Source organism: Lagopus muta, chromosome 4, assembly GCF_023343835.1.
Source record: "Lagopus muta isolate bLagMut1 chromosome 4, bLagMut1 primary, whole genome shotgun sequence".
NCBI classification, from domain to species: domain Eukaryota; kingdom Metazoa; phylum Chordata; class Aves; order Galliformes; family Phasianidae; genus Lagopus; species Lagopus muta.
Window position 1 is genome coordinate 57,677,045 of NC_064436.1, and position 25,053 is coordinate 57,702,097.

General features: G+C 35.0%; 1 protein-coding gene across 3 annotated transcripts in view; it reads left to right on the forward strand.

The window, feature by feature from the left end:
* RAB28 (RAB28, member RAS oncogene family) overlaps positions 1-24,495 on the forward strand; it is a 62,399-nt gene extending 37,904 nt beyond the window's left edge. Inside the window, exons 6-10 of one of the 3 annotated variants that reach the window (XM_048942129.1) lie at positions 13,153-13,256; positions 15,950-16,027; positions 20,889-20,936; positions 22,532-22,632; positions 23,509-23,613. In XM_048942129.1, the coding sequence (XP_048798086.1) occupies positions 13,153-13,256; positions 15,950-16,027; positions 20,889-20,936; positions 22,532-22,627 (326 nt within the window). In that variant the 3' untranslated portion in view covers positions 22,628-22,632; positions 23,509-23,613. Of the gene's footprint in view, positions 1-13,152; positions 13,257-15,949; positions 16,028-20,888; positions 20,937-22,531; positions 22,633-23,508 lie in introns of all 3 variants that reach the window. The other 2 variants (XM_048942130.1, XM_048942131.1) reach the window with 2 other exon arrangements.
* Positions 24,496-25,053: the final 558 nt, after the last annotated feature.

The window sequence follows — 25,053 nt, forward strand, 5'->3', positions numbered from 1 at the left end:
CATGTGCTCAGCCAGCAGCTGAGAGAAAACCAGGGCCATCCATTTTAACTTGCAATTAAACTGCTGAAGAAATGATCACTTCTTCTAATCCTAATTTCAGGCCATCCTCTTCCACTGAACATTTCTTTAAGTGAGTTTTCTGCCGAGGAGTAGAAGAGTCTGAAGGAATTGGATTGCTTTGTACAGCCAAGTGGCCAGAGCAGCTCTGAGGGTGTAGACACTAATTTGTTAAATCTTTAACAATAGGAGTATTCTTCTTATATCTTTGAATTGTTTATGTATCACATAGTTTTTTTTTTTTTTTTTTTTAGAGTTGAACAGAGTCTCCTTCGGTCCTTTGGAGATACCTTTATGAGTTGGTTCCGCTTGCTCAGCTGAAACTGGTTAATACTGTGAAATGACAATATTAGCGTATTCTGTTTCAGTCTATCAACTAATTGATATCTTTAATTTTATGGAGAAAAAGCAGATGCAAATATAGAACAGCTTTAATATCTTTCATTAATATCTCAGTCAGTTCTCGTTTTTGGTTATGTTAATGAACTTTTGGACCAAAGAGTTCACGCCATGACGTTTCTTTTTGACAAATTTATAAGTTATGTGCTTGTTCCACTTGAGATGAGAACAGATTTCATGTACCCTGATGAATCTCTTATTGAGAGATATATTGAAAGAAATTCTTTGTTTTAACCTGATTGACTGAGTAGTGATATTAAAATATGTGAGGTGGCAAGTGGGAAAGATTTATACAGTCTTCTACCATTTGGTTTGAAACTGCTGTATTGTTGAATATAATCTGAATTCAGTTCTTGGTCAGTTTAAAAAATAGCTAATAAAGTCTTTACTGATAGTAAACTTATTTCCTCATTTTGTTGTAATCAAAGTATGTTATATTTGCTAAGCAGTCTTTTTTCTTATAAAATCTAATTTACTACAAAGTTGAGTTGTACTATTAATTTTTTAACTGCCAGTTGAAAACTGTTTGGCTTGGTAATAATTACTTACAAAAGCTTCCAAATGGAAGAAAAGCTGGGCTGCTGTCAAAGAGGATTTGATACACATGGAACAGTTAAGCAGTAATAAATTGCCTAGTAACTGAGTAATTTCACTCAAATATGTGCCAATCTTGCATCTACACTGGAAAAAGTTTGGAAGAAGAACTGAAGTGATGTCTGAAATTGCTTAATGCTGGAGTTTTATTATAATAACAATAATACTGACTTGCTTGGCCTGATCTTTGAACATTTAAGGCTTGTTTTTATATCCCGGTGAATGACTTCATGTTCACTTATAATTTTTGTTGTGGGAGAGCTCCCAAAGGGGTCTGTCTGTAGCAGAAACCCAAAGTGTCTCCAATCCATTATTTCATCTTCTAGAATCAGCAGTGAAGTCAGGCGTGGAAGGGCCCTGGAAGTGACCTGGGCTGGCTGTGTTAGGAGCAGGTAATTGAGAGCATCGGATGAAAGCGTCACACCTAAGAGGGGAGCCAGCTTTATTACATGGTTGTTTGATAAGAAATCAACGGAAGTATTCCAGTAGAAATGGTGTGTATAGATTGATTGAGAATATTAGAGTGGATCCTGTGAGGAGGTATTATTTATTAAGTAAATGCTTTTTATAGGAACAAGAAGATTTTTATGGCTCATTTCCATGGCTTTGTGAGTTACATTATTTTGAGATATGTTCCTATGCATTCTTTAGAGATAACTGTTCCAGGAACTGCTATATAAAGGATAAAGCTCTTTGCTTGATGTTGTAGTATGTCAGGATTTCCTATTTTTGGAAGAAATGACTTGTCCAACTATACCTAGTTTACAAGATGCTGTAGCATGATTAAGCATAGACACAACTACAAATGTATCAGACATTTCAGTGTAATGCAAGAAAACCCAACCATATAATTATAAACTGCATCTAATCTCCTTAATAAGAAGAACATGCATCTTCAATAACTTTGTTATAATAAAATTGTTATAATTTTATTTTTATATGATTTACTTTTCCATATTCAGAAGTGAGACTGACTCTAATTTGTCTTCCCTTCTGAATGCTGACAGGGATTCAGCCCCCCGGTGCTCCCAGAGGCTGTAGTTTCATGATGGTAGGTTTTGTGATGAAGCCAGTTTACAGCTTGAAGTTACCACTCTTACCCTGTGGGAAATCAGATTGGTGGTTTGAGCTGAGTTAAAAAGAATGTAGCAAAAAGGAAGCAGCTATTTTTATCGTGGATCAGCTTACTGAGCTTTGTAATCTCATATGAGCTGCATGGCCTCCTAAGCAGGTGAGGAGCAAATAGTGCCTTGTGGCATGAAGGTGGGAATGAACAACCAGGAATGAGATAGCAATAGTTTTTGAGCTTTGGTGCTGGCATTGGTATGCCTTGAAGCTATGGCAAGAAGCTCTTGTTGCTGCCTGTAAAAGATAGATGAAAATGACTGCAGCTGGGATTTAAGCAACATATGAGTCTTCTTAAAATCCTCTATGTATGAAATGACAAATTTATTTTATATATGTCAATCCACTAAATCTTTTGAATTTTAGACTGTGAAGCGATTTGCTCTTAGCATTTAAGTAAAGGTGACTGTACCTTTTCCTCACATGGGTAAATTCTTTGATGAGGTGGTAGGTGCATCAGAATTGGTTAAAATTTTTGAGAGATGAAGAGAGGCTGATCCATCTGTGGCTTGCAGATATATTGGACTAGCACCATCTTCTGAATGTTTGCTACATTACAGCTTCATGTCTTAGTTAAGGTATTGAAGAACATGTAAAAAGAGATCACTCAGATTTGAATTTCAGTAATCATAGTGCAGTGATAGATTTTCTACGTTCTGTTGTTAATGGAAATGTTAAATTAAACCAGGACGTAGAACATCTCTATCTGATCTAATAAAAAAATCAGATTTTTAAAATGCTTTTATATTTATATTACAAAAAAAGGACAGTAGTTTCTGGAAAAAAATTGAAATCCATTAATTTCTCATAAATAAATTCATTTATTTCTGTTGTATCAGTAATTCTGAATCAAAAATTTTCTTGGAATTGGAAGAAGAGTCTGTTATTATTTTTCTACCAGTAACTCTTGTTTCATAATGCTTGCGTCAGTTATTAAAGTTCAGTATAGGAAGGTTTGGAAACTATTACCAAAATGTTATCTGAAGAGCAACATGCTTTTCTTGACACAACACAATGAAATTAATTTGCTCAGAGTTCATATGAACACTTTAAAAATGCATATTGCAGTTGTCATAATGTTAACATTTTCTTACAAAACTATGATCAAATAGCATACTTACTGTATGTTGTTCTGTAAAGGGCAGTGTTACGTTTGTGAGAGAAAATATAGATTCTAAATGGCATAACCTTTTCCTCATAATATTGCTGAAACACTAGCGATTAGAAAAATGAAGTACCATTGGCAGCTTGATTTTTGAGTGTTTACCCTTAGTTACTGTTGTTATGAAGGATGCTGGTACAAAACAAATGAAATGTATTCATTACTTGTAGAAACTTCCTAAGAAGGAAGTGAGAAGCGAGAAGAAATGCTGCAGCTGGAGTTTCACAAATACAAAATGATTATTACACTTTTTTATCTGTGTTTTAGTTGAGTTTCAGTGCTTAATTAACAGCATTGCCATGTCTCTGAGATGGTCTCCATAATGCTTTACTGTGTCACTGCTAATTGTATTTGCTATTTCACTGTCTAGTGCCACTGTATCAGGGTGGGCTGGAGGCAACTTGCACACCCAGTATTGTTGCTGGGCATCCTCAGTTGTGGTATGTTTGGCTATAAGTTGATTTGTTTTGCTTTCTCAGCTTTATTTAGTAAATAGGTCATTCCCAGCTGCATTTGAGTACAATGCTGATCGTTGTGATTGCCCAGTGGTTATATCACCCGGTTGATACAGTAAGGAAAATCAGTTGGAGGTGTTCTCCTGGTATGGCTCCTCTCTTATCTTAAGGATATAGCAATTTGTAAAGACACTTGAGTCCAAATTAACAGCATTAACTTAAAAAGGAAGAAAACCTAATTGCTGTTACAGTCTTCATTGGCACAAGGGTTAGGAAGCCTGAACGCATGTGTTAAAGAAGATGAAAGTCAGTTCAGTGTGTAAAGCAGTAAAATTGCTTCTGTGAAGTCAAATGCTTCAGTGAAACTTCATGTGATCTTAGGCAAGGCTTTATGTTTATTTTTTCATTCATGTTTCATTTTTCATTTGTAAAAATAAGAACAGTGTTTGCCTAATTTACTCGGAAAAGAATTAGGCAGCAAACTATCTGTAATTGCAAAGTACTTATAAATGATAAGGGCTGGGCCAGAATCTGACTGGCTAGATAAAAAGCAGTAGTGAGCAAGCAGTCTTACTTCAGGAGTAATTTATAATCTCAGCACACGTTTCTTTGCAGAAGGTAAAATCTTGATTAACCCAAAGTGTGAAGTTAAACAGCATTAAAGCCCTGTGAGATGATGCTTTTGAGAGAGAAAGGCATTCATCTGCACACACCAGGCTGATCAAACTCCATAACACTGTGCAGAAAAAGCATTTCGTCTTCTTTCATTCACGTTCCCACTTGAAGTGTGAAGCTTACCCTAAAGGCATGTTTATATAGATATGTATACTGCAGACAGTAAATAGAGATACATGGTAAGTTAATCTGCACAGAGGTCTGTGCTGCAACATCTATGCTTCTTGTGCCCGGATTAATGCATTTAAAGTTAATTGGCTCCTCTCTTTGTGATAGCTCTGTCTGCAGTACAGATGTATCTTCAGGGTGCATAGTCACTTGAGTTGCAGGGTAAGCAGATGGCTTCAAAACACACTTCTCCTCCTCCTCTCTTGCTTTTTATGCTGTAGTGATATCCTTTCATAAAGAAAGGAAAATAAAGCAAAAAAAGAGTTGTTATAAGTATGTTTTATTTGCAAGATAAATTAAGTTACCTTATAGTATTGTTTGTTTTTTTCATAGTATACTGTTTTTGCTATTTTCCTTGTTTCCAAAAGCATATACATTAGGGCTAAGGATAAGGATGATAAGTGCTTAACAGAGGGGATCACGTAGTGGCTATCAGTGCAATCTTATTCTGTTCAATCAAATGATAAATGGTGGCAAAAATTTCTGCCAAGAATTTATTGAAAAATGAAAATGGGAAATGTCTAGCTGAGAAAAAAATATTATTTTATTCTATTTAACTGTCCCTTCAAGCTGTGTAAATCATTCATCTATCATCTTAGCTTTGAAAAGAAACTTGGGTGTTTAATTTTTTTTTTCTTCCCCCTCTCCTTCAAAAAAATTTTTACTTTGGTATGAAAAGATGCCTGCTGTTTGCATTTGCAAAGGTTAACATATCTTCTTTAAAAATGATCTGTCATCTACCAAACGCTATAGATGCTTATTGTTAGGTGAGGATCCTGTCCCATTGTCTCAGTGTGCTGCAATCTGTTTTAAATCTTGGAGATGTTAATCCAATTAACCTTTTTGAGCCTTAGGAAAAAATGCTGTTGTCCTTTATTGTTTACCAGTGTTCTAAAGTCTCAATTAATATAGCATATTTTTATGTAGGAATCTTAATATAAAGACAAGGGCTTCCACTTTAAATATAAATCAAAGAGAACTTATAATGCTAAATGCATTCTTTCCTATTACTTACTAATTAGAAAAGATGTTAGAATTGTTGACCTGATTTTACTGTGTGATTTGCCCTTATGCTAAGAAGCTCATTACAGATCTTTAGTCTTTGTTGTTCTTTGAGAGGAAAGAGAATTCCAAATAGGTTCTGTAGAAATAAATGGAGGCCCATAGGAGGCATATGTGAAAACAGGCAAACCTCACTTCAAGGGCAAGATGCTGTTGTGCTTTTAACTGAGGAGACTTGGAAGTTGTCCACGTTATTTTCCCCATGTCGAGCATATATTCTTTATCTTGTCTCTGTAGAAATTTCTGTTTTGGTTTTGCAAGAGCTCTGGACATGTCTTTGGCGCTTATAAGGTTATATTTTTCTTCAGTAATTTACAAACATATTTGTTGATAATTTTAGTTTTTTAGAGGAGGAAGCATTAAGATGCTTTGTGTAAATCACAAGTTTTTAAGCTTTTTTTTTTTTCTGCTTTCTGGAACCAGCGATTTCCTGTTATAGCTGGAAATGTTAAGTATAGTGTTTTAAGTATTAAAGTGCAGCACCAGCTATTATTATTCTCCCTTAGCAAGTCTTCTAATATAACATGTGATTTGTTACTACATCCTCATAGGGAAGAATCAGCAGCAGAGTGTACATGACAGTGAGAAAGTAAACACATGCTTGCAATCAAATTAATGTATTTCATCTGTCTTCAACTAATAACAATCTGTCATGCTATCTATCTGAGAAGGGGCATAAACAGTTTATTTTGTGTTTGGAATAACTTCCTGGAGGTAGTTAATGTGACATGTAGTTTGTCTGACATGAGTATAACCAGAACAACACTCTAGATGTTTTCTTGATAACCTAAAAAAATTACTGAGAAAATCTGTACTTGGAACTATATTTATATTTCGTTGAGCTTCCTTAAATCAGAGTTGTGGTATAGTTTTCAGGACTTCCATGAAAGAGTTTTCTTTTTTTGGCAGCTATACAATTTTAGTGTGAGAAAAAGCTTGGAAGTACTAAAAAAATTTAGCTACAAAAAGTTGCAGTTTGCACTCTGGCATTTATGGCTTGAATTTCTTGAAAACTGTGTGCAAAATTAATTGGAAAGTAGCAAGTCAAAACTGATTTTTAATAAAACTAGATCTTAAACTGTTTATGTTTGATAGTACTGCAGACTCATTGCAATTTGTCATGAATTGAATTTATTATAATTTCTGCATAATTCTAGTTCTTATAGTATTGTATCAGTTATGAAATTAGTCATTATTAGTAATAAGATCAGAAATATTATATCAGATAATTTTATTATTTATACAGAAAGAGCTTTTGTGTCTAATTAGAAAATGAAAGTGCCCTTGCTTGAAGTTCTAAGTAATCCATTTAAATAAGCATTCATGGAAAATGAAGGCTCAATTAACTAGCTCCATCCTTCAATGGGAGAGCAGTAGGTTACTGTAGGTAAGCTGTGCAATAAAAAGCCGGGGAGGGTTTTTGTTGCTTTTTTCCCTATTTTCTTTGGAATGATGGCAGTACTAGAAGAGAAGCTGGGTAATATTGCTTATGGCAGAGGAGGCCTGAGAGGGGCTCTTCATGGCCAGAGCTGCTCGCAGTATGAATCAGGATTTCTGTTTTATTCTTTGGAATAAAATCTTACAGAAATCTCCTTTCTATTCCCCTATTCAGACAGTTCTGCTTTTGCACAGGTGAAGCAGGCTTCACACTGCAGTTAAACTGACAGCTTGTTGAGCAGAGGTGCTGCATGAAGACAATAAATGTTGTCTTCATGGCTGCGTTAGGATTTCAGGTGCTCAAAATAGGTTTGTTCTTAAAAAAGTGAGGCTGAAATTATAACAAAAATAGGATGAAAAATTCACCATATACAGTCCCCTTTTTTATGACCCTGGAGTATTGTCAGAAGGGAAAGTATGTACATAATTTTAAGCACATGTAAATCAAATTAATAAATTATTAAAGCATTTTACTTGTCATGTCTGTGTGGGCTAATCGTGATAGCTCATTATTTAAACATTATGTAATTGTATACCTTGTGTGAACAGCTGCAAATACTTTGCAGAAAGATTTGTATTTCGTTTTTCACAGCATACTGTAAAAGAATATGTTTTTGTGCACTACCATAGATTAGTATAGATGTTTACTCATAACTTTCAAACTACCTTTAATTATCTTAAAATATAAAAGTTATAATACGTGTGATAATTATGAAGCAAGGCAGTTCTGAATTCATTTATGTTAATACAGAGTTTAGTATAAATGCAGTAAATATCAACCAGTAATTTCAGCCTCAGTGAAGAACTGGCCCTTTAGAACAGGTTGCCTTGTTACGCTTGGAAGTTTTGGAAGACTCAATTTTGGGTGGAGAGGCATCCTTTTACTGAATCACTCAGCTATATCTTCAAAGTTTCTTTTCATACTGATGCTTTAGCAAATGGCTAGATTAGTTATCATTGGAATAGTAAAATAACCTTATAGTGCATTACAGTTTTTAAATGTAATCTTACAATCCGGGAGAAAAGCCAGCAAACTACTGCAGTCAGACTTGCTTAGCATGCATTATGCATGCCACTTAGCTGTTTGTAACATTCTGAACAAGTACTGTCACTATTTTTTCAGCTGCTTGTTAGTATCTGTTCTAGTTATGTATTTGTGTTTCTTCCAAAATTACCTGAAAGAAAGATTATTGCAAAAATCAATGCTTTCTGACTTTAAAAACACTTTATTTACATGAAACTATTCTCTAATGATGTTATGAAGGAAGACAGTGGCAGTCCTGTGGGAAAGGCACACACATAGCACAAGTGGCAGCCTTTACATTCTGCATAAATGATGTTCTGGTGTCTTTTAGAGTATGTGCGATTATTTGTTTAGGTAACATTCAAATCAAAGTGAATGACTGTTAGATTTCTGCCATTTTGAAAGGTGATGAAACCAGAACATTCATCATTTCACTGATTAATGATACTTTAAAGTACTTAGTGGCTTCTTGTCTGTCCCAGTTGAGTTATAACTATTGTTACACATATTTATTCTTACCATAATTTAAAGGCAAAACAGCTCTGGGATTTGGTATCACACTTTATTACATGAAGTGATTCTAGTGAATTAATTGTATTTGTGGTAGTTCACTTAATGGAAAGGGTGAAATAAACCAGTACTTACATTGCCTGGCTACTGGTTTTTCACCTGTGTGTTGTATTGAAATGGAAATCATGGAAACATAGTATGCCAAACTATTATGGATCCACTGGCAGAGACTTTTTGCAAGCCTCTGTTATTTTAGAGGAATGATACATATGGTTAAACAGCATAAGATAAGTAAATTTGGTGTTAATTTATTTAGCATTAATAGTTTGAGAATCCCAAGACAAAAATAGCAGAACATTTCGACTGAGACTGAACTGCTGTTGAATGGCTATGTGTAGTGGAGACTGTAAATCACCCACTTCCTAGTGTCCTTGCATTCCCTCCCTGCTAACCAAAAGCTAAAATGTCTGTGGCTTACTCCTAATTTCTCATGTAAAGTTATACAGGAATGTGACTTACAGTTGATCACTTATACTGTCTCAAGAGCTTGCTCAGAATTTTTACCAGTCAGATAGCCTAGCCTTGCAGACCATTGTTTAAAATACTCATCTACTGTTTTCTTTCCTCTTTAATGCAGCACTATCAGCTTTTCACTGCAATTAAGCAATGTACATCAGTAGTTCGAAGAATCATGAAAAAATACTTTTGCAGTCACATGAAGATGTGAGCCAATCCAATCTCTCTAGTCCCAGTTTAAGCCCACGATTTTGTCCTTGTCATCTTTGAATTGTCACTAGCTAAACAGAGGTGACTGTGATATTCTTTGACTTTCTTCCTGATATAGATTCTGCAGTTTTCTTCTTACCTCCTTCTTTTCATGCCTTCAGCAATGCTTTGGACGGAGCATTTGGGACTTCTAAGAGTGGGAGATCCAGACTCTCCTTTTTTCACCTTTCTCAATCTATGCTTAGTCTCCTACAGATCAAGATGGAACTCTCCAGAGTTTGTGAAAAGCAAGTCGTATAGCAAGCCTCATCACTTGCTGCAGCAGACACTGATCTGTTCTAGTTTCTTCTTGAGGGGAGAGTTTCATTTGCATCTCCCAGGCTAGGTGGAAGTAATTCATGAATTTCCAGTCTATTTTTGTTGTGCAGGTATATTCATATAATATATATATTATGTACGTATCTGTACATACTACACATGTAGATCTGTTACTTGAGAAGCCACAATTATTTTGTTAGCCTCAGTTGAAGTGACTCTTCCCACCAGACAAGCTTGAAGACCAAATAAATATTCTTGCTATATACTGTAAAACTTATCCATTTGGGTCTTGCTTTAGCTTTTAAAGAGCAGAAAAGCATTATTTATTAATAAAGATAGCACAATTTGTAGGCAAGCACTTGAACCTAAGTAACAATTTGTAATGTTTGTGTATTTTAGGATCTCACTATTTATGATTAGTTCAAGTTGTTTTTCCTTTGCAAACAAAATCCTTGTGTCTCCTTTTGACGTCTCTTTGTGGCTTCTAGTCATCAACTTAAATTATCCTTGGTAAAAACAGAGCTATTAATTTCCTCCTGCTATTGTCATCTTCCTAATTTGCTTCAGATGAGTAGGGTGACTGAACAGTCTGGTGTGGAAATGTCTGTCTCTTCTGGTCTTTCTCTAAATGTTTGTGTTTGATACAAGTCCAAATCTTTTTTTGTGACCTTCATTAGGTATGGCCTATCATAATCATTACCATGGTTAAAATGCTCATCTTTTGCATCGTAATTGCTGAAATTCCTTTTTATTGGCAAGCACAATGTTATCTAGTCATTTAGACTATTCAGCAAAATCATTTTCCTGGTTTGTAAAATCATACTGTATTTATGTATCGTTCTCTTCTTTCTAGCCAAAAGTTATTTGTCTTTGCCTTTAAGCTTTTCATGGCTTAAGTACATCCTTGTATCATCCTTCATCCCAAAGACACCTATTCCTGCTGCTGAGTGATTCATCGTACCAGCCCACGTTGGCCAGCTATGAGTTTTTTTTCTTCCTTACAGTTCTTATAAACACCTATTTAGAAAATAAGTTTTCTCCTCAAGATCCTTCCTAAAGTCTTTTCTCTAACATGTCTAAATAAAAGCTAGACAAGAGTTATGTCCTGTTAGCTATGAGTTCTGCATATTCTACTGACCAATATCAGATGTTCAAAGAAATAAAAATAAAGTAATTGAAAAAGAACTAGAGGGTTATTTGCTGCATTTTAGCTGATCTTCAGTAGCTGCCTATTATTGTGCCCTGAAACTTTTTGTGATTAAATATTTATTAACACTTGAAATCTTTTTCTTGCACTAAAACTGTGCCCTCTTTCATTGAGGGCTAATGCTTGTAACATGAATTGCCTTGTGTTTATTGTGAGCTGAGTGCACGCATGAGGACATTTACCTGGCAGTTATCTTCTGGAACAGTATCTGCACAGTTTGCTGCACACTGCCCAGAATTCAGAAGCCATGGGATGAAACACTCCTAAATGGGAAGAGGAACTAAGAGTTGTACAAATTTCGGAAACACAGTTTTACCCTGATTTTTTACTAGATTCTGGGATCTTGCATGCTTTTGATTTCTCCACTGACCATATTTTATTCTTAATATTTCCTCAAATAGAAAATAAGAAGCATTTTGGGATATGATTTCTTACAAGGCAGAACGTTTTCTTCTTGAAAATTCATTTAACTTTTGTATGCTTGTGTGTTCCTATGACCTCTGTTCTTTTCTTCTTGGGAATGAGAGATTTGGAGAAATTGTTACTTGTGAGCTTGTGTTTAGGGGCTTACGTAAGTATGTGTGTTAACAGAGATGTGGTGTAAATATGATCAGTGGTTGACTTTTTAATTGTAATCGTGTGTAGACTTGAAGTTTCAATACAGAGGTATAGTTAAGGTTCCTTTAAAACATTGTTAAATAAAAATAAAGGAAATATTTAGATTTCTTTTTTTCCCCCAAAGAGTAATCACAGTAATGTTGTGTTTTCCAGGCTGCACTTACAGCTAATATATGAAGAGTAAAATTAATAGCTAATAGTCATATCGGTTGGAGAGTATGCTGTTTTTTTATTCTTAAAAGCATTTCAACAGAGGCTCTCTCCTGGTAGTTATTTTTAAGAGAAAGAAGTCAAACAACTGTTATATAGACTGTATGAGGCTTTTTATCGACTTAGGGATTTATCCTAATAAATGCATTTGTTCTTCCTATTTTTTGTAAAACTGTATATTCTACATTTAATATGATGCACTGTACTACAAATGTTAGCGTTAATAGCTTAGTATTTTAGTCCTTCACAAATTAATGCCTGTGGTAACTGGATGATTTTAGGCCTGTTCTTATAAACAAGGCCTTACTGATGTGTGAGGAACAGTAATATGTGGCAAAAACTCCACATTAACCAAAGTAAGCAGTATAAATGGGGTGTAGGAATCCCCTGTTAGACTAAAAATCTCCAAGAGAAAATCTCCAGAGCCTAAAAATTAAAGACCTCCAATATCATTTTAAAATAAAGCCTTTTATGTAGTATGAGAGCTTTTTTTTCAGCTGATAATCAAATGACACTATTATGCAGGCTTACTAGATTTGCAAATTTACAAGTTTTTACAAGTCAGTTGGGTCCCTTCCTCAGGAAATCAGTTTAAGTTTTTTTTTCCTGTATTGACTCAAAGAGCCTGGTTGTCCTTAAATCCTTCTGAATATATTTGCCTTATAATTTGACGGCAGAGAGTCAACACCCTTATAGGAACTGTAATGCAATAAAAAGAGAAACTTTTCAATATAGTTTCCAGTTACCATACGATCAGATTTGGAAAAACTGGAATGTGCACAATAAAACCTGTGCAAGACTTGAGCTCCATGTTGTGTTGTAGGCAACGAGTGCTTTCTAACATAAAATACCATTTGAAAGCTTTGCTTTGCTTCCAGTGGTTATAAAATGCTAAAAATGAAAATGCGCTGGCACGTGGAATTGAAGACTTCATATAAAATAACTGACCATTAATGTTTTTATTCAGTTCATTTTTTTTATTATAGTGAATGTTTTTGCTCTACTGTGTTCTGCAGTAAAGTTATTTCCAACTCATTTCAGATGTACTTTGTGAACTCTGTCTCTCTAGTTTATGCTGGACTATCATTATACATCATACTTGTTAAAAGCAAAACAAATTAACTAACAAAAAAAAACTCCACAAAATTTAATTCTTAGATTGTTTTTCTGCATGTAGTTAGTGGGAAAGTTGTTACCAATTGCCTGTGTGAGTCCAGAAATATGCACAATGTATTTTTCACATACGATTATAAAAAGAAACTGGCATTTGCATACCTCTGCAAAGAATAAGATGACATCTGATGCGTTTCCAGTGAATGAGTTTTCTAAGACAGATAACTACATAAGGATACTCTATACTCTCTATGTTACTCTGTAGTAATCTTTTTTTCCCACTTGTTTCTAGTTGACTTGGAGCATATGCGCACAGTGAAAGTTGATAAACATCAGCGATTTTGTCAGGAAAACAATTTCAGTAGCCATTTTGTGTCAGCCAAGACAGGAGATTCTGTAAGTAAGAAAAATAAACTCTGTATTGATCTTTCTGTGAATGTATATGTTCTTTATTAATTACAGTGTCTTCTCATTTGCTTTGGGTTGAGGTATAAATCTTAGTGTAGAGGTACTCCGGTTTATACATCATGAGAAATGAGGCCTGTTGGATCTCCGCTGTCACCCTTTTTTCCAAGTGAAGTCTCATCTACAGAGCATCAACACAAACTTTTAACAGTTGATAAATTCACAAGATCCTGTTACAATTAAAGTTTTTAGTGTGGGTTCTGAGCCAGAAGATGTTCTCTCTGCGGGTCCTTTTAAACTTGAACTTTCTGGTATTTGTAATGCTTTGCCGAGCATATTTTAGAATGATCATTTATTTCAGACCTAATTTAGATACTTGTTTTAGTTGGAAGTGTGTGGAAAAAAAGGTTCTCTTTTAGTTGACTGATTCAGATGAAATCACATTGTATTGTTTTTCTTGATTTCTATCACATACTTAATGACTGTGTTATTCCTGTTAAAAACATAAGTCTGTCTTTGTCTTACACGGGCAACATAGCTTACTTTATTTGAGTATTACTGAACAGTAAGGCCGTGTCCAATTATATGGAAGCATAATTCTGTAACACAAATGGCATCACTGGTTGTTTAAAGATATTTGATGAAAGCTCAATTACTTTTACAGTGGACTGCCAGATTTTATAATTTGTGTAATTATTGTGTTATACTGCTGATACAAATGCAGTGAATCCTGATTCTCCTTAGAGTTTGTGTTAAATCTTTGGCAGGAATTTTTGTTTAAAGTCTGAAAATGTTTTTCTTATGTTAGAAAGAGAAGACAAATTTTATAATACTTCATGCAGTGAAGTTTGCATGTAATGAAATGCGTTCCTTTCTCAAGGAGACAAACATTTTGTGGTAAAGTAGTAGTTTTTATAAGATGGATGTAGTTAACATTACAAATTAAGAAGGAATCTTTATGATGTCTTTTTAATTGGTGATGTAATTCATGAATTACAGCAGCATCCCACTGTATAGGCTAATTGTACTTTTTTTAACTTACTGTTTAAAAACAAAAGTAAATCAGAACGAACCTAAAAGCATTAACCAGAACTTTCTGTTTAAAAACCTACTGACAAAAGAAGGTATGAAGAATAGTTTACAGTAGTTCATTTTTAGTTTCAGTATAGGTTTGAATTAACTCTTTCCACTGTTACTGCAGTTCATGAATTTGGGTAGTTGTGCAGGGTAGACAGGGTGTTTATTCTGGACAGTGATTTAGAGAGAGGCCTTCCATGGCTGCTGTGAGTATAGATTAGAGGAGTCTTACATGCTCAATTAAGGTGGATGAAGTGATTTGTTTTGTTTACCTCAGATCTTTCATTTGCAAAAGATAATTTTATATACATAGAAAAATCTGAATGTCTCCTTAGAGGAGCATTAAACTTCATGAAAGATTTACTGTAGCGTAACTGTCGCACTCTCCATTGAGCTGCATAACTAGAGCACTGAGCTCCCACCTGGTGCTTTGTGCACAGAACTTCAACACCGCAGGTGATCGGTTCATTACAGCACAGAGCTTGGTTGGGCAGGTCTCTGAAAAAGGTCTGCCCATTTGCTTGCTGTATGGGTGTTAGTACAGTAGGCTGATAGTAGACCAAGTAGATTAGAGGAAGTAAGGTGATTTTGGAAGTGACGGTGGCTTGTTGGTTTTGTCACTCACTTGTTTTCAGCTTCCAGCTGAGCTGGAAGAAAAAAATGTGTGAATGTTTTCATTTATTTATTTTATTTTAATTTTTCCTTGAAAATGATTGATGCTTCCACAGGCCTTACCTTCTGGAGTGGCAGCTGTATGGTGAAAAGCACTTAGGCTGGCAGGCTAGCCTTTGTGCTCAGTTGCACAGCCACTCAGAGCATAAGATGCAGCTTGTCAGTATGCTGTATTCAGCAGCAGTAGAGTCTTAAACTGTTCCTGTTTAGTATCATTTGTGTCCTTTAATCAGATTTAAAATGCAGCTCCCTAAACACTAAGATTGGTGGACTGTATTCAGATGAAGTAAAGGATTATTTTAGATAGCCTTCCCACTCAGTGTTATCTGTCAAACCACATCTGAAGTTTAATGGCTAGGCTGCTCCATGCCATACCACGTTTTGCTTACTTAGACATTTCTGTTCAATAACAGAACACAATCATTCATAAGACTTCTGAACAAATACATAATTGCTTCGATTTGATGTTCATAGTGTTTTTGAAGCATATGCAGCAGAGATTTTGGTGGTGCTGGTGCACAATTCAGTTGTTCTGAATTTCAGAAATTTATATCTTTATTGCACAATACACTGGTAAAATATTTTTGTGCTAAACATTAGTGAATAAGGGTATTATTCATATTTTACAGCACTGAGAGCAGTATTTGAGAGGTGGGTTGTGTAAAAGCTTGTTTAAACTTAAGCCTCTGGAGGCAGAGTCGAAGTGTTGCCTAAAAATCTAGCATACTGTTCATTCCTCATAGCATTGTTATTTTCCCCGATTTTTAAACAAAATTGAATATACCAGATGAGATTGTTCTCAGATCTGTTTCGCACAGGTCACAGTTCTCTATATCTCATTGTTTACAGTTCAAGAATGGCTTGATATATTTGAAAGGACTTTTAGGATGTCTGTTTTTAATCATTCAAATATGATGTAATTTTTTTTTCCATAGGTCTTCCTGTGTTTTCAAAGAATTGCTGCTGACATTCTTGGCATCAAATTAAACAAAGCAGAAATGGAACAATCACAGGTGATTTTCCACAAATACTTGTTTTGCTTAAAATTTTATTTAGTATTTAGGAAAAAAGAAGCAAAAATAATGTTGCAAATTAATATCTATCCTTTTAAGTGAACTGCACCCATTCTACTAGAGAGTTAATTACTATCACAAGAGCTTCTTAAAAATATAATAATCTTTATCCATTGTGATAAACTTTATAAAAATTCTCTTAGAAATTAATATCTCTTTATATTTTTGCATTCGCAGGTAGCATGAAAGAGGCTGTTATCTATACATAAATTACTGTGCACTGATATACTCAGTGTTTATGATAACTGCTTTAGAATTCTTTACATACTAAAGTAAAATCATTTTATAACACTAGAAGCTTAAGAGATAGAAGGCGTAAGTTTCTGCAAGGGTAACTGTTCTAAATTTATGTTCAGTATAGACATGTACTGAACTGAATAGGAAAAAAGTACTGTTTCATAGAATCATAGAATGGCCTGCATTGAAAAGGATCACAGTGATCACCTAGTTTCAACCCCCATGCTGTGTGCAGGGTTTTCAGCCATTAGACCAGGCTGCCCTGTTTGTCAGTTACAGAGTCAAAAATTAACTACGTGATGTCCTTTGGTTGGTTAATCTCAGAGTTTAGTTTTCATTGTGTGCCTTCATAATGCAGGATGATGATGATGCTTTCCTCAGTAAGGTCTGTTTGCCTCAGTGTAAGAGCACTATTTCCTACTTGTACATTATCATGTACAAATGAGAAACAGATCTTTTTCTGATTGAGCATACCCATTCTTGACAGACCTGTGGTATCAGGTGTTTGGGTAGCTAATATGGCTTCCTGCCATCTGAAATTATTTTTCTTACTATGCCTTTCCCAAATAATCTCCTCTTAAAGGAACTCCTTGGTCTTTTGCTTTTGGACTTTGTGTCTTTTTTGTCTGTGTTGAGTTGGAGGATTTTCTGTCATCTCCTCTGCAGCAAGAAAGGACTGAGAGGACAGTGTTTCCCAGCAATAGGTGGGAAGTCATCAAGAAGCATGTCACCTATCCTCTTATATTGGCTAATAGTGAGTTAGTGGAGTGAACACAGCAAATGCACGTCAAAACCTTGTTGCATATCTTCCTTTGAACTGTAACAGAGCTTCTAATTGTTTCTGAGAAGAATATTTCATGTGATCATTGCATGCAAAATAGTTCTAACGAGAGTAGTTTTATGGCATTTTTTAATTAATGGGAAATATTTTTTTTGTTTTTTCTTTAATTTGAACTGTAATTTTTTTAACTGTAGTTACTAGAGTTGGATGTTATTTATTTAAATCAGTGGATATTAGGTGATCTATAATGTGTTAATTGTTCAAATAAGCAAACAAGTAAGAGCTTTTCCAGTATAGCCCCTTTACCGCCTTCTCCTGCCAGGTTCCTGCTTCTAAATATAATTTTCCTGCCAGGAAGACTGTGAGCACATAGGTTTAAACCAAAGGATTTTACACAAAACTGTTTCAGAAACCTCAAAAGCAAAGATGATACTATTGAGGCAACCTTTACCATGTAATGATATTTAGGATTACAATTATTAAACCAAAAAGTGGCTAAGATGGTGACACGGTGTCCTAGAATTGCTAGATGCTGTTAACATTAAATGAATACCTCCAAAATAAGTCAAAACGTTTAATAAAAGAAGCCAAACCAATGACACAGAATGCATCTTGTGTACAGGTTGGTCTCCTGCTTTTTGAAATATATAATAAATATGTAATTTCTGAAAGTGTTTCACCACTTCAGTGTTTACAATGTGTTGAAGTGGTCGACTACACAACTGTATTGCAAATAGTAAAACAGCAAAATATATTTAAGAATGAATTCCTAACAAGCAAAGGAGAAGAGTTTCAAAAAGGTAAATAAATATTGAGTGTTTTTTCAAAATTTGTTTACTACTGGGGAACCATTCACCTATTGTTCTGAACTATATAATGATTTGTATGTGAATAATGAATCCCATAAAGAGCTCCTTAATTTTTCTTGAACTGATTAGCTTGCGCTGAAGCAGCAGTCTTACATCTGTGTTGTTGTGTCCTGCAAACTCAGATATAAACTTGTAGGCAGATATGCAAATACCTTATTACATTAAATACCTTATTAAAATAAGAATATGAGAAAGGAGATTACGTATTGTAGCATTATAAAGGAAGTGTCTGTTTTTAAAGTAAGAACCTCTGTGTAGACTTGTCTGAAGAATGCACTGCTATCTAGTTTGAACTGGTGCTGGCTTTAAGTGGGCTTTTTCCCTACCTTATTATAAGTAGTCACTATTTTTAATGATGCTGAACGTATCAATGGAATGTACAATATGTGGATAGGACAGAGTTGATATTATGCAAATTAGGGTAGCAATAACTAAGTTAATATGCACAGTCTAAATACTCACTGTGGCCCACGTGTTACTGTTAATGTGAATCTAAGCTGTAGTGATTTAAAGAAAATAATCCAAATTAAAAAAAAAAAAAAGAAAAAAGGAAATAAATCCAGACACAAGCAACAACAAAAGAAAAAGCAAAACCTGTCAGTGGAGGTGGTTAGAAAAGAAATTTCGTTGCCTCCTCACTCAGGTCCAGCAGAAGTCTCTCCAGGGTGTGTGTAGCAAAACAGAGAAACAGCCTGACTTTGCAAGATTCTTCTAATGAAGCACAATTTTAATGTGTTCTGAATAAGCAATAATACTTTGCTAACAGTGTATGGTTTGCTTTGAACAAACTTCAAGCACTTTGAGAGTGCTATTTTGAGCAGGCATTAAGAATCGTTCAAAATTAAGTCAGTGAGAAACCAAAGGGAATTGTATTTCAGTGTTTGTCTTGTTAGCTGTAGCTTTCGGTTCATTGTATTTGGTTCCACACCTTGGGTAGTTCTTAAGATTGGATGCGGAAAGTGTGCATAAAATTGGAGAAAGAAAAATTTTAACCTTCATAGCCTCAGAGAGACAAACAGAAGGACATTTCTTGAGAGAAATTCATTAGTCTGCAGTGGAGAAGCTGCACTGAAGTAATGTGTAGATGCTGTTGCTCAAAAGCATAGAAGCGGGTCTTTTGGCTGAATGGAGGTGGTTTTAGATGATTCCTGGTATACTACAAATAGTTTGTGTGATAGAGAGTCCCATGTGTGTATATGGGGAAAGGGAAGATGTTTGTTTTTCAAACTTCTCTGCAATCAGCGTTAGATTTCCTTAAATTATAGAATGGCTCTGTGAACATGCTCCTTAACATTTCCAGGTGTTTAATACTCTACCAACTGGACTATAAAAACAGATAAAGAGGTGCTATAAAAGGAACAAAACAAAACACAAGAATAAGTGCAACTTAGTTAATTTGCAAGCATTGTATTTGATTTCTTCTTTGAGCAAAGAGTAAAACACATGTTAGTTTTACAAATGTGTGCTGTTTTCTTCCAGGATCTTGTTTTTGAATTTTCAGTATTTTGTGTAACGCGAGGTTTCTTTGTTTTGAAAAATGAGATTTATACTTGAGTATATTTTAGTGTAATGGCATGAAGCTGCATCGGGGTGGGTCAAGTTGGGTACTAGGAAAAAGTTTTTCACCAGAGAGTGGTGGGCATAGAACAGGTTCCCCAGGGCAGTGGTCACCTGCAGCTGCCAGAATTCAAGGAGCATTTGGACAATGCTCTCAGAGACATATGGTCTGATTTTTGGGTGGTTCTTTGTGGAGTCAGGAGGTGATCCTTACGATCCTTTCCAGCTCGAGATATTCTATGATTTTATGTTTGTCAGAGAACATCTGAGTGTGAAGTGTTTTCTTTTGGTTTAGGTGGTAACAAACAATAACATGAAATACCGAATTTGTGTAAGGCACCAACAGTGAAATGATTTATCAGTTATGATTTATTGTATATTTCTTCATAGTTACTGATTGTCTAATGCTGAGAATACTCTTCATAAATTATTTCTTGCACTTGTGATTTTATGGCTGAAGATCATATTTTTTTTTCTTTAAAAAACGATTCCAATTGTCACAGTCATTAGGAGAATCATAGTAATCACTGTCACTCACCTGTGGTTAGTAATAAGAATCCTAAGCACACTACTTCAACTTGTATGAATTTGTGGGGCTTGACTTGTGGCTTCTGTGCTTTGATGACTGGCAGAACTACAGAAATTCTTTTGAAAAGTAGGTGGTGTCTTGGTTCCCCTTCAAATTGACTGCTAAACTGTTAATTAAGTGCAAGAACAAGCCTTAGAAATTATTTGCCATGCATTGTGTTAGAAAACAGCTGCAGCAGTTTAAGATGTTAATGCAACCCAAGATATTTGTTACTGCCCTTTTGCTGGAATTTATTGCTCCCCCAGCACAATCAGAAAATAGAAGGTGATCGTGTGCCTTGGCTGCATCAGGGTGAAGTTCAACAGCTTAGCTTAAACTGCTGATGAAAGTTGTTTTTAAGTGAAGTTGCCAGACTTTGTGCTGAAGCGGATGAGGTGCAAGTACATGTTACATTCCACCAGCTCTCCTTTGGCAGCAGTGATCTCCAGCAGAGGAATAGAACAGGCATTTGGGGGTGGTAAGTTTTTAAACTATCTCAGCAAGAGCTCCTAAATCTTGTCTGTTAACATGCTGAGATGACTGTTAATCAAACCTTTATTTAGTCAAAACTGTGGTGAAACAAAGGAATAGATTACTGTTTGTGTGTGACTGGAACGTGTTTTTGAAATGGAACCATTCCAAAGTCAGAAAAAAAAATTGCAGATTCTGACTTATTTTCAGTCCTCGAATTCCTCTCCTTTAAATCACAAGGGTCTGATGAAATTTGAGGAAATAGCTCCTCTACTAATCAAATGTTTTTCTTTCTGTATTTTTTACTTTCAACCATAGTATAGAAACCTCATGGGGTGCAGCTTTGTTCCTTGGCATTGGCAAGAGGTAGCGTTTTTGTAAGTGATTTGTAGTTTTGTCTTTAGCTGTATGCCAGCTCAAGAAATGAGGGTGTGCATGTGCCAGTTTTGTATAGTAAAATGTTTGGCAGATAAGTCAGATTAGGAATTCAGAGCACCTGCACAAAGTAAGTTTTTTGTCATTACTAACAGTGGTTTGAACCTTGGCAATTATAGATGTGTCTTGTATAGATACAGATACAAAGAAGCTCAAAGCTTTTAATCACCTTGAAGTTAATAAGATAAATACTGCAATTTATTTTTTAAAAACATGTGAAATTCCTTTAGAAAATCCTTGTCATTTATGTTAGTCAGCTTTTTGCTACAGTGTGCCTAAACACAGATCACTAACCTAGCCTTGTTTACATGATGGGATTTGGACCAATGTTTTGACGACCAATTAATTACCTATTGATTGCAAGATTTTTTTTCCTTGGCTTTAGTCAGAAGATTGGTATGACAAAATTAGGTCCTGTGAGGTCAGATAGTACTGTTTAGTGCTAAAACCCCTACTACCCCTTCACATGGATTTAGCAACCTTCCCTTTGATAACATCAGGCCAGGAGTCTAGTAAATCACAGATGTTGTCTACTAGATAAGATAATACAAATGTGATCAATTAAACTCAAGAGGAGTACATCAGCAGCTAATAAATTCAGATCCTTTACCAGACAATTCAATTACTAGTATTTGTTTGACATAAAGGTTTTATTTACAGAGGTAATCTTTAACATGTGCTGCTCATACATTCACGTAATCCAGTTTACGTACTGTTTCCTTCAAAATAGTGACATACATTCATTTAGCCATTCATTTTAACTTTAAAAATGCTTTGATTAAAAGTTGGAGTTTTAAAGAAAAAGATTATTTTATCTTTCACAGCAGACCTCTGCAATTTTTGTGCTTAAGTTGTATGATTTTTTTTTTTCCCCTTTACATAAGCATTTTGTTAATAGAAAGCTTTTAACAGATTTGTTTTCACTTTAGGGAAAAAAGGAGTGATTTTTTCTTTCTTTTCTGTGAAGTAAAATCAAAGCTGGCAGTGCTTTGATGTGAGGTTTTAATCTGTCACTAGTTTTTGGTTAATATCCAACTGTAATGTAAGAGCTATGTAATAGAAAAGATACTCACACGTTGCTAACGCACTTGTTACAGTTGCTGATAGGAAAGCTGCCTACTGTAAGATTTATTTACCTCAGGCTTAAAGGAAGAGGCTGTTGTCACCTTCCACTGAATTATCTTCCCTTTTTTTTCCCTTCTATTTCTGTCCCTTCTCCTCCTCTAGTAAGTTTTTGTTGATTGCATGCATGAATATTTCACTTTGATGCTTTGAAAGTGCATGTCCTTGAAGAAGCCTGAGAATGAAAACAGATGCTGATCGTGATGCTTTCTGCTAGATAAGTTCCTGTTCTGCATAGGGCCTGAAAAGAAACGCGCTTTGTTCTAGCTTCTGTGCTGACATTTTGTATCATTCATTCTTCCTTTTCAACTACTGATCAATCTTTCCATTTTTTCTTCCCTTTCCTTTTTTCTTTCTTTCTTCTCCTTCATCTCTGTCCATTGTGTTGATACATGATTGAACAGCATGTTGTCAGGGCAGAAATAGTGAACTACCCTGAAGAAGATAACCAACATCACAACACTTCCAGCTGCCAGAGCAAAGTCTGCTCAATGCAGTAGTTCAGGTATTGATGTAGAAGTTTGTTTTTTTTTTTTTTTCTTCTTCAATCTGCATTGGTTTTACATGAAATAACAGCTATAGTAGATTCTCTTAGAAATGAGGTACTGATATAAATCAGTAAGCAGAAATAATATATATGGTATATTAATTTGAAGTCTAATGTTCAATTATGAGGCATTTCTAATAACCCCTTAGTTCATAGAAACTTGGTAATACTTCATGTTATAGTATTAAGAGGAGCTTTCAGTGCTGTAAAGTTCAAAATATTACATTGCTGCCTCAAATGAAAATGGACAGAGAACTGGTATCTCTTATTTCTCTCCCCATGTAGGAGAAACCAATAGTTCCATTAAATGCTTGATAAATAGAATGTGTAATATCTGTTAGATTTTTATGTTTTTGTATTTGTAGTACACAGAAGTTCTTTTTATGTTAATTCAGACTTTGTCTGGATGCCTAGTTAAGCCCTGCAATTTCTGGTTAAGATAGGCAGTTATTCTGAAAGAATGCATACCACAGTGTTTGTAAAATTCTGTTTTATAATTTACATGCAGAACAATTCTTGAGGAGAAAAAAAATGCATTTACTGATTTTTTTTTTTTTTTTTTGCATTGCTGCTTTTTATTAGCTCTGTAAAATTGTCAAGAAAACTTACCAAGGCACTTCCCTCTGCTTAGTATGAGTCAACTTATTTAGACTGAGAAAATAACACCTGATCAGACTTACTGTAAAATGCTGAAGAAAACTGAACTGTGTCTGTTTTGCACAATCTCTTTATTTTTCCCTCTATGTTTCATAGTAAATTATCTGTTGAGTTGTTTGCCAGCATCAGTATTGTATTTTGATTCTGATTATTGCTGTGTTTTTTCTTTTATGACAGAGAGTGGTGAAAGCAGATATTGTCAACTACAGTCAGGAGCCTGTGACAAGAAGCGTTAATCCTCCTAGAAGCTCAATGTGTGCAGTTCAATGACTGTATTATTCTTCTCTGTTTTGATACTTTTGGCTGTCCTCCTACTTTGACACAGACTCTAGGATTGCCAGGAGCTTTTAACAGTCACCATCGCTACAATGCAATTACAAGTTTCAAAAACGTGTTGCACCATTGAGAAGCAGCAAGCAGTTATTTTTGACTGGCTGAAAATGAAATGTTAAGACCACACACTTTGAAAAATAAAAATCTACGTTCTTCTAAATTATATTTCAGTAAATCAGTAGAACTGTGTTTGTTTTTTCCTATCTATTTGACTGATGCTGGAATGAAAATGAATGAAGAAGTATGATTATGGAAGTTTTGCCAAAGCATTTCTTTTTCCTTTTTTTTTTTTTTTTTTTTTTTTCCTCCTGTGATCTAAACTAGCATTCAACAACTTGTAACTTGGGGAAACTATTGCTGGAATACTTTTAGACAACTAATATATTTTACTTAGGGATAACTTGAAAAGTATTCCATAAATGTATATAGATAATGCAAAATGTATAAATTGTATCCAGGAAGAATCAGTGGTTGAAATAAAGCTGTAATATAAAAGTAATTACTTTTCTGAAGTCTCAAGTTGAAGTTGCCTTCATGGATGCTCTGAAAAAAAGCTCACGTTTTGTGTATTTTTATTCCCACGTCAGTATTACTTCTTGTAGTAGTAGATATGCTCATAACTCTACATGAATATGGATGAACCTCACTTGGCTGTTTGGGCTGTAAATGTTGAGTGATATATTCAACGTGCATTAGAAACTGTTGATAGATCAATTAGGATCACTCATTTTTATTAACTGAGTGACTTATTTTTGGACTGACACTATCTTATTTCTACTTAAGAGTTTAAAAAAAAAAACAAAAACAAATAAAAAGCAGTGTCCTCTGTGATCATCATATTTCTCCTCTGTTCCTTTTCTAGCAGTCTCTTACAGACATACAGTTCTCTTCTGCCACATCTAAGGTAAGGTGAGGAAAAAAATTATGCCAACCTAATTCCAAGTTAGAAGGCTTTTCCTTTTTTAACTCTACAGTGCATTTTCTTATGAAGTACGACAAAACATTTGGAGATTTAGAAAATTAATGAGGTTGAGCAAAGGAAGCTTGTAATTTCAAATGGAAAAATTGACAAGGTCTTTCAATTACGGTATTCCTATAGAGCTGCTGAAGAAAGAGTTTAAAATTTAAAACAAATATGTTCAAGAAATTCCAAGTGGCGAGAATCATAAAATGGTTTGTGTTGGAAGGGACCTTTAAGATCATCTAGTTCCATGGTATAGGCAGGGACACCTCACTCTAGACCAGGTTGCTCAAGCCCCATCCAGCCTGGCCTTCAATACCTTCAAGGAGGGGGCATCCACAACCTCTCTAGGTTAGATATTAGGAGGAAGTGAAGTTTTTCACACAGAGGGTGGTGATGCAGTGGAACAGGTTGCCCAAGGAAGTTGT